This window comes from Chiloscyllium plagiosum, unplaced genomic scaffold, assembly GCF_037043375.1.
Source record: "Chiloscyllium plagiosum isolate Xiang-an unplaced genomic scaffold, Cpla_swu_hap1 HiC_scaffold_19, whole genome shotgun sequence".
Lineage (NCBI taxonomy): Eukaryota > Metazoa > Chordata > Chondrichthyes > Orectolobiformes > Hemiscylliidae > Chiloscyllium > Chiloscyllium plagiosum.
In genome coordinates this window covers 46,505,744-46,516,629 of record NW_028270157.1, presented here as the reverse complement: position 1 = coordinate 46,516,629, position 10,886 = coordinate 46,505,744, and the positions used below count along the sequence as shown (strand labels likewise).

The 10,886-nt window shown below is 39.1% G+C and overlaps 1 protein-coding gene across 2 annotated transcripts in view; it reads right to left on the bottom strand.

The window, feature by feature from the left end:
* Positions 1 to 9,644: 9,644 nt before the first annotated feature.
* Positions 9,645 to 10,886, bottom strand: part of mkrn1 (makorin, ring finger protein, 1) — a 59,000-nt gene continuing 57,758 nt past the window's right edge. For both annotated transcript variants that reach the window (XM_043709350.2, XM_043709351.2), the window contains one exon: positions 9,645 to 10,001. In XM_043709350.2, coding sequence (XP_043565285.1) covers positions 9,792 to 10,001 — 210 coding nt within the window. In that variant the 3' untranslated portion in view covers positions 9,645 to 9,791. The remainder of the gene's footprint in view (positions 10,002 to 10,886) is intronic.

The following is a 10,886-nucleotide window of genomic DNA, read 5'->3' as shown; positions in this document are numbered from 1 at the left end:
GGGGAGGGGGGGGGGGGGGGGGGGGATTTATCCACTTTTAACTGTTTCAAGACATCCAGCACTTCCTCCTCTGTAATATGGACATTTTACAAGATGTCACCATCTATTTCCCTACATTCAATATCTTCCATGTCCTTTTCCACAGTAAATACTGATGCAAAATACTTGTTTAGTATCTCCCCCATTTTCTGTGGCTCCACGCAAAGGCCGCCTTGCTGATCTTTGAGGGGACCTACTCTCTCCCTAGTTACCCTTTTATCCTTAATGTATTTGTAAATACTCTCTGGATTTTCCTTAATTCTATTTGCCAAAGCTATCTCATGTCCCATTTTTGCCCTCCTGATTTCCCTCTTAAGTATACTCCTATTGTCTCTATACTCTTCTAAGGATTCACTCGATCTATCTTGTCTATACCTGACATATGCTTCCTTCTTTTTATTAACCAAACCCACAATTTCTTTAGTCACCCAGCATACTAATCTTTCCTTTCACCCTAACAGGAATATACTTTCTCTGGATTGTTGTTATCTCATTTCTGAAGGCTTCACATTTTCCAGCCGTCCCTTTACTTGCGAACATTTGCCCCAATCTGCTTTTGAAAGTTCTTGTCTAATACCGTCAAAATTAGCCTTTCTCCAATTTAGAACTTCAACTTTTAGATCTGGTCTATGCTTTTCCATCACTATTTTAAATCTAATAGAATTATGATCGCTGGCCCCAAAGTGCTCCCACACTGATACCTCAGTCACCGTCCTGCCTTATTTCCCCAAGAGTAGGTCAAGTTTTGCACCTTTTCTAGTAGGTACATCCACTTACTGAATTAGAACATTTTCTTGTATGCACTTAACAAATTTCTCTCCATCTAAACCCTTAACACTATGGCAGTCCATGTTTGGAAAGTTAAAATCCCCTACCATAACCACCCTATTATTCTTACAGGTAGCCGAGATCTCCTTACAAATTTCTCAATTTCCTTCTGACTATTAGGGGGTCTATAATACAATCCTAATAAGGTGATCATCCCTTTCTTATTTCTCAGTTCCAACCAAATAACTTCCCTGGATGTATTTCCAGGAATATCTCCACTCAGTAAAGCTGTAATGCTATGCCTTATCAAAAATGCCTCTCTTGCCTCCCTTTCTATCCTTCTCTAGCATTTGTATCCTGGAACCATTAGGCTGCCAGTCCTGTCCATCCTGAGCCATGTTTCTGTAATTGCTAGGATATCCCAGTCCCATGTTCTTAATCATGCCCGGAGTTCATCTGCCTTCCCTGTTAGGCCCCTTGCATTGAAATAAATGCAGTTTAATTTATTAGTGCTACCTTATACCTGCCTGCCTTGGCTGTTTGACTTGCTTCTGTTCTCAACTGCACCAGTCTCAGATTGAAATCTTTCTTCACTATCTCTCTGGGTCCTACCCTCCCACCTTACTACTTTAAGTCCTCCCGAGCAGCTCTAGCAAATCTCCCTGCCAGTATATTAGTCCCTTTCCAATTTAGGTGCAATCCATCCTTCTTGTACAGGTCACTTCTACCCCAAAAGAGATTGCAATGATCCAAAAGTGTGAATCTTTCCCCCATACACCAGCTCCTCAGCCATGCATTCATCTGCTCTGTCTTGCAATTCCTGCCCTCACTAGCTCATAGCACGGGGAGTCATCCAGATATTGCTACTCTCAAGAACCTTTTTAAATCCCTGTCTAACTCTCTGTAATCTCCCTTCAGAATCTCAACCTTTTCCCTTCCTATGTTGTTGGTTCTAATGTGGACAATGACCTCTTGCTGGCCCCTCTCCCTCATGAGAACATTCTGCACCGTCTCTGAGATATCCTTGATCCTGGCACCAGGGAAGCAACACACCATTCTGCTTTTTTGCTGCTGGCCACAGAAACATCTGTCTGTACATCGAACTAGAGAATCCCCTAACACAATTGATTTCTTGGAACCCGATGTACCCCTCGTTGTATTAGAGTTTTAAAGTGAGATTCAGGACAATGACTGATCAAATAACTTGCCCCAGAAATAGTGATCACGAAATAGTGATTACGAAATAGTGATTATGGGACAGCATGGTGGCTCAGTGGTTAGCACCGTTGCCAGGGACCCGGGTTCAATTCCAGCCTCGGGCGACTGTGGGTGGGGATAGTAGGATAGGGTAGGGGAGGGGAATGGGTCTAGGTGGGTAACTCTTTGGAGATTCAGTGTGGACTTGTTGGGCTGAAGGGTCTGTTTCCACACCGTGGGGATTCTGTGATTAATGTTCAAACTCCCTTTCAGCCTGTTTGTACTCATAAAACGTCTACTGCAGTCATGTCAGGCTACTGCTATCCTGAAATCTCAAAGATCCATCTTTCAAAGATGTTCCATCATGAATACTATCTGCTAACTCTGGTGAGGCCCTTGAATGCCATGATGTGCTTTGCCTGCTCAATCCAATCTTCAGTCACTAAATCATCAGGTGTTTTCAATCTTCCCCAAATCTATGCAGCTTCCTATTCACAGGCAAGTAGAATATTCTACCAAGAGTACCACCACTTCCTTCTTCTGTAGCAGCAAGGGAGGGGGTGCCGCTTCCTTGGGATTAGCCTAAAGTTTCAACTTCCTCCACCGATGCCCCAACCACAAATGAAATCAAACTAGCTTTAGCCTCCTTTGCAGACATTACCAATTTCAACTCTCCACCATCTACTCCTTCTCTGCCAGGCACCTTTTATGAATTGATGTCTGTGCTGTAAAATCCAGCTAACTATACCACAAATGTGTTATGAGATTTGAACACAGGAATAGCCCAAAGCTCGTGAAGCAGGGATTCTTTACTCCACTGACATCAGTTCATTATAAATATGAAGGGAAATGAATGTTAAATGAGTGTTATATGCAAATAAACCCATTGTTTATATACAATCTAAGAAATCTTTTAGGTGATCCAATTCCCCTTGCAACCTTTTCCCTCCAAAAAGATCCTTTCCTCCAGAGGATCAGTTTGACTTCTATAATTGCCTTGCTTAGAGCCTTTCTGCAACACCATAAATATGCTGAAGGTCTAGGCCCACTCTTTGAACTGCCTCCCTCACCATTGGCTCCTGATGCTGAGAGGCTCCATTACAACTGTTTTGTATTAAATCTAAATAATGAATTTGAGTTAGAAAATGAACTTAATGCCAATCTTCGGGGATCAGAAAAATCTGTACAAATTCATTCAATGTGCCAAACAGGACCATTCAGTTCTTTGCCAAGAGATGATGTCAATACATAAAATCTGATGAAGCAGATGACATTCACTCGAATGCTCACAAAACCCTTTGAATTGAATGTTTAATATTTCAACTAGTTAATCATTTGGACAGCAAAAATATAAGCTCAAAATATCTATAAAATAAAGAAGAGATAAGGGCAAGGTAACTCCAATTTTCAAAAACATACATCTAGTCATTGAGCACAGAAACAGATCCTTCAGTCCAACCAGTCTATGCTGGCCATAATCCCAAACTAAAGTGCTCCACCATATGCGTCAAAACATTTCTTACTCATGTACTTATTTAAATGTCTTTTAAAACTGCACCCAGTTGCTCTGGAAGTTCATTCCACACACAAACCACTGTGAGAAAATTACCCCTCATGTCTTTTTTTAAAATCTTTCTCCTCTCACGTTAAATATATGCCTCCTAGTCTTGAAATCTCCTACCTGCCATTCACCTTTCTCTCTCTCATTATTTTATAACCCTTGATAAGGTCGCTTCTCAACCTCCTATGCTTCAGTAAAAAGGCCCAGCCTACCATTACACTCAAACCCTCCATTCTCACAACATCCGGTAAATCTCTTCTGAACCTCTCCAGCTTAATAACCTTTCTTGTTCTATAACTGTCTCTTGTTCTACTACACTACCCAAAGCCCTATTTTTAGTTGTATAAGTTTTGCCTTTGTTTGTTACCAAAATGTAATATCTTGCGTTATCCAAATTAAACTCCATCTGTCACACTTCAGCCCATTGATCTAATTGATCAAGATCTCGTCGTAATCTTAGATAACTTTTTCACTGTCCACTCTACCACCAATCTTGGTGTCATCCGCAAACTTACTAACCATGTTTTCTATATTCTCATCTAAATGATTTATATAAATTTCAGACAAAAGTGGACTCAGTGATCCCATGGAACACTGCTGGTCATAGGCCTCCAGTCCAAAAAAAAAACAACCCTCTTGTATGCCATGTCCTACGTAATAAATGATAATGATGGCTCACAAACTTTCTAGCTGCCTGTATTTTCTGTGGTCTTGAGGAATCAGCATTCCAGGTTTAAATAGATTGAGAGGTGCATCCCCCTCTTTCATTAGTTGTAGAGCAGGCTTTGTTTGCACTTTAGTCCTCTGTTTTTTATCTTTGGCTAATGTGGTGTAGGATAGGTAGAAACCCCTGAGCCTGGCCATTAACAGGTCCAGGCAGTGAACAGCTGAGGTGGCTTCTTGGGCCAGCTGTCTGCTCTTCTACTAGTATGTTTGCGAGTTTTGAGAAGATTTGTAGCTCAGGATGAGGTTCTGGATGTAAGTTTGCTCGCTAAGCTGGAAGGTCCATTTTCAGACATTTCATCACCATACTAGGTAACATCATCAGTGAGCTTCTGTTAAAGCATTGGTTGTATGGCCTGTTTTTGTTTGCGTGTTTAGGTTTCCTTGGGTTGGTGGTGTCATTGCCTGTTCCTTTTCCCCAAAGGGTGGTAAATGGGATCCAAGTCAATGTGTTTGTTGATAGAGTTCCAGTTGGAGTGCCATACTTCTGGTAATTCTCACATGTGTCTCTGTTTGGCTTGTCCTAGGATGGATGTGTTGTCCCATTCGAAGAGGTGCCCTTCCTCATCTGTATGTAAAGATACTAGTGACAGTGGGTCATGTCTTTTTGTGGTTTGTTACAATTCTTGCAAGGTAATTTGTAAATGACTTAGTTTTGCTCGTCTTTATAGGGTCTTTCAAGTTCATTAGCTGCTGTTTTAGTGTGTTAGTGGGCTACCCTGATGCCAAGAGATGAGTAGTCTGGCAGTCATTTCAGAGATGTCTTTGATGTAGAGGAGAGTGGCTAGGATCCCTGGACGTCCAGGAAGAGTTTAGTTAATTAATTCATTTGTTTAATTGTTTTACAGAGGACTAATAAGTGACTGTTGGGTTATTGGTTTAGCTAGTAGCTGGGAAGCAGAAATTTGGAATGCTGCAATCTGTGAAGGAACCTTGGTAGTTCTTAAAGCTTAAACTCAGCTAAAAGATGTGAAATTGAAGCACCCAGCATATTGCACTCAGGATTGAAACACAAGCAAACCAACTTTAGAAAAAAACAACTAATACAGCATGAAAAGAGCATTTTGATTGAATGAACTATGGTTAATATACATATGTAGTAGGAACAGTTAACGACCTTAGACAAATGATTAAATGCAAATCAGGCTAGTCACTCTAATTGGTATGCATTGCCATGGTGTCATAACAGGATTGGATGTCTGCATACTTTTCAGAGGAAAAGAAATGAAATGTGTACATATTCCTTTTGCTTGTAAAGAACAATGTGTAATGGGTTAAGACAACAGCCAATCTCTGCACTCCCATGGCAACAAATGTACAATCAAGAAATCGATTGTGTCTAGATTTATTCTTCAGCATTTGACTTGGATCCACTTATCATCTGCACAGATGGATGGAGGGAAGAAGTGAATAAATAGAAATAAAGGAGAGATCATATCATAGATGCTACAACAAGACCAATTGACCCAGTGCCTCCCTTACTTGCCCCTAAATATCCCCAGATATGTTTCCTCTGCAGATAATAAACCAGTTCTTTTACGAGAGCCATGAATGAATTTGCCTTGACCACACATTCAGGCAGTGCATTCATATCCCAACCACTCTCTGCTTAAAAGTTTTCCCTCATATCACCCCAGCATCTTTGGCCTACCACCTTAAATTGGTGACCTCTGGCTTTCAATTTTTCTACAAAATGAAAGTGGCTCCCTATCTACTTTGTCCATACCCCTTACATCTTGATACAGACATTCAAGATTATAACAGGTTTAAAAGAAGAGGGGCAGAAAGAGAGAAAAGGAATGACTAATATGATGGAAGCCAGGACAAATATCAAGAGAAAATGGTATGAGGCAGAGAGTCAATAATGAGACAAGAAACAACATTGTATTTATAGGTGATGCAAATGGGAAAATGCAGTATCTTTATGAAGAGCAAAGAAACAACAAACGGTGCAGAGCGAATGATCTGAAATTGCTGAACACACTGCTGTGTCAGGAATGTTGTAATGTGACTAGGCTATACTAAATATTGGTCCTAATGAAAGAACTCAAGAAGAATGGGATGATTCGAGTCAGAACGGACAAGTATATTTCCTTCCAGATTGGTCAAATAAACACCAAATTAAATTCGTACAATGATGCACTTCTTTTTAGTCGGGGGAATAAGGACCCCACTTCATTTTTTGGAGGGTATTTCTTTGGAAGGAGAACTCAAAAGCAGGGAGAAGTTCTATAAGTTATATAGAACCTTGTTAACACCACAATTGAAATACAGTGTGAAAACTACAAAAAGGATATTACAAAGTGCTGAGAAGATTTACACAGATCAGAATTGAGTGATGCAGTTATCAGGAAAGACTGCCAACAGCCAAGCACTCTTTTAGCTGGAGAGATTAAAAAAGCTGACAAATTTTCAAAATTGTGAACGGTTTTCTAAGTGACTGTGAAGAAATTCTCTGCTCATCAGAACAGTTCTACAGGTTTTCTTTGATTTGGGGAGACGGAAAACATAATTGTATCCCCTCCTTCAAGGTAACATATCAAGAAACAGAGTTTCAATCTGGAAACTGCTTGAAGTTTGAATTTGTAGGAGCCCAGAGCTGTTAAATAATTCTTCAGTCTTCTCACTGAAGAGACTTCCTAGTGAACTATACCTTAAGAAGGTACTGATGCAATTATTATAAATACATGCACAAACTAACCTAGTTAGCATCCCATGGGTTATCAACCTTCCTTGGACATTTGTCAGTATGTATTATACAGGGTAGCAGTGAGCACATTTGGAGGAAATCCCAGGTCAAAGGTATTAACTAATTCTAGAAAAATCAAGTCCCATTTTGGATTTGCATTATATTCTGAACAAACCCAACATATGGACTGTGGAATGCAAGACACACCTCAGTCTAGCACTGCTTTGAGCGAGCCAATGCTTGTACTTCCTCTTCTTGAATTAACAATTCGTTATAATGGTCCTCATTAGATTTCAGCAATACTAAGTAGTGGAATATATTCAATTAAACCTGTGCTCATAATGCACCTTTGAAATGCATTCCATATAGGACCGTTCCAATTGTCAGATGGTGGAAACTTCCATGATTTCAGCTCAGGCCCAGTTAAGATTTAAATCTATGGTCTACAGGTAAAAGAGGTGTTCTAACATTTATACACACATGCTTCTGAGGAAGGACCACTCGATTGGAAAAAAGTTAACTGATTTCTCTCCACAGATGCTGCCAGACCTACTGTGTTTTTCCAGCAATTTCATTTAGGTTTCTGATTTACAGTATCTGCAGTTCTTTCGGTTTTTTTATTTAAATCTTCTAACACTTAACCCTATTCATAAGTGCAAGCTTAGCATTTAAAAATATACAAGATTCTAAATTTATACAACTCAAAATAAGCACACATTGCTGCTACACAATACTGTATATGACAAACAGCATACTAAACAGCCAACAATTTTTGAGACGAGTGTTGAATTTTGAATGCTAGGTAATTAGACATAAAAGGTGCATCTGTAAACTGCTTACTTGACTATTACTCCAGTAATTTTAATTACAAATTTTCTGGCCAATTCATTAAGATAGTATACTCATCATTCCACGTACAATATTCATTATACATCACCTTCATTAAGTATTTGACCATCTTAGTTTTTTAATCCAAGATACACATAGGACATTTACAACATGGTTTAGAGCAAAAAGGTATTTATTTAGAAAAATGCTGTTTTGTACTTGTAATATGACAGTTTAAAGAGTAATTGTTCCAGCTACATTTCCCAAAATATGCAACTGCTCTCAAACAGCATTGAGAATCTACATTTCCTCTCATTTGCATTGCCAAAATGATTAGGCTCTCAACAGCAAACCTCTTCAACAAATTCAGACCTCATGTGCAGTTACGTGCAGTTCCACAAATAGGAAAACAGGGCCAATATGCATTGTCACATATCCAAGAAACACCACAAATACTCAGGTTCCCATGCTTCCACTAAAACTTAATTGAATCCTAATATCCTGTAAAGGAGAATAGGAACAGGTATCCCAGTTTTCAGTCTGCAGAGTTCAAAATGCGCAGATACCCACGAAGCCAGTGACCAAGCATGTGGAGTTTAAATTCTTATAATAGTAGGTTGTAGAAATAGGTATACTCAATTGAACAGCATTCATTATGACTCAGTATATCGAACTAATAGGTGGGCATTTGTAAAGAAGAAAATGGTGGCAGTTAATCTGCCTAAATCATAAATTTACACACTTATAACCTGCAACTGATGAATTTACTACTTTACAAAAGATTTACCCTGAATATTCCCAAACATCAGATTGAGCCAGTATCACAAGAACACCTATTTCTTAATGTTAAGAATCCAAATGAAATCTGAACTGAAATCAGTCAGATAAACTTGTCACAAGATATAAAATGAGATTTATATGAAAATGGGATAAATAACAAGACTTTGGTAATTCCCATAATTTTGTGTCATTATTTTATCTAGATTAGATGAAAGATTTAAATAAGCTAACTGAGAAATGTCAGTCAGAACAGCCAATAGTTAATAAATAAAAAAACACCTATAATATACGGAACAGTTAACCTCACATTTCTTGTGGAATCTGATAGTGCTATATCCATGTTTTTTTTGCTTTTAGAAATGTCATCACTTCACATGACCATAACAAACAACTTCTCTCAAACAGGGTACTTAAAGAGGGAATCTTAACAGTAGGATCCTTTTTCAAACTTGAACTGAAAATAATTCTGATTAACAGTCTTTTATTTTTGATGTGAGTTTATTTTAAAAATATTTTTTGGATAAATGGAGTATTAATATTATTGAAGAGAATCAGTGAGAGGGAGTTACTGAGTCGAACAATATGAGGAAAGAAATAATTCCTGAAACAAAATAAAGTGGTCTAGTCATTTTAACAGCATATGGATAATTCAGCTCCCTCATAAGCAGGACTCAGTCACTAAGTCAGGTTCTCCTAAGCTCTATCAGCATACTATATAAAATTAAAAAAATATAAAGACGGGAAAAAACCACAGATGTTAATCATAATTATTTTGCACTTTGACTTGTAAAAGGTCATTGACTGCATGATGCCCTCTTTAAAATAAATGTAATTATGTGGGGAGGACATTGTATACAATAACACAACCTGTAAAATGAGTCAAGGTGCCCTTGTTGGTTTCATGCACACAAGTGGTCATATTGATTTGATAACCAAGGACAGACACCTATATTCAGGTCAAGTACCTAAACTCAACTCTTATCCACATGGAACCACTTGCTATATTTACCTTCCAAGTTATCATCTTGGGAAAAGCAAATTAGTTTAACTTATATTTTGCACTATCGACAAGAACTCTGCACAAATGTCCAAAGTGAAACTGCAACCTGAATGCCTGGCCTGCCCAAGATATATGGCACTGCCACAACACAGGAAAAGCTATTGTCTAAAAAACAATGAACAACAGTCCAGAATCCACAATGAGTGCTATAGGTCAAACTCATAATAATCAACATCCATTTCATCATGAAACAAGTCCCACTCATCATCAGTATCTGAAAAGTCATCGTCGTGGCCATCTGCCAAAAGCATAAGTAACACTTCGCCAAGTTCAAAGGTGACCATTTCATCATTTTCATAGGAATCAGTATTTTCTCTCTCTTCAATGAAATTCCAAAAATGCGTCCTCCGTTGGTTCTGTGATAAAACATATGTAATTAAACAAATTAAAACATTGTTTTAAAATATCAGCAGTATTGAACTGGCCTTCAAATAAAATTGTTAGCTTTTAAAAACAGTCTACTGCTGGACAGCTGGTATGTGTTGCAAAGTGATGCCAATAACATGGATTCAATTCCTGGACTACCTGAGATTACAATGAAGGATTTTCCTTCTCAACCTCATTCCCGACTCAAGGCATTGTGACCTTCAGGTTAAACCATCACCAGTCATCCCTTTCTAATGAGAGAGCATCACTCTGGTCTGGTAAGACGATGGTAACTTCACTATTTTAGGCATAATTCCCTTTCTTCTCACGCTTGAAGTCTGGATATTTGCTGACAATCGCACAATAATGTCAGATATTAAATCAGTCCATGTCCATTTGTAGCAAAATCTGGAAAACATTCCAGCTTAGGCTGATTAGGGGCGGCACAGTGGCTCAGTTGTTAGCACCGTTGCCTCACAGTGCCAGGGCCGGGGTTCAGTTCCCGTCTCGGGCGACTGTCTGTGTAGAGTTTGCACACACTACCCAGTACCTGCGTGAGTTTCCTCCAGGTGCTCCGGTTTCCTCTCACAACCCAAAGATGTGCAGGTCAAGTGAATTGGCTATGCTGAATTGTCCCATTGCATTAGGTGCATTAGTCAGGGGTATATGTGGGATAGGGTAATGGGTCTGGGTGGGTTACTCTTTGGAGGGTCGGTGTTGGGCTGAAGGGCCTGTTTCCACTCTAATAAGTGATCAACCCAAGCTAGAATGTGGTCCAGTGACCAGTAATACGTACATCACACAAGTGCAGGACAATGACCATCTTCATAAAGAGAGAATCTTACTATCACTTAACATCCTGTCCCTCAGGATTC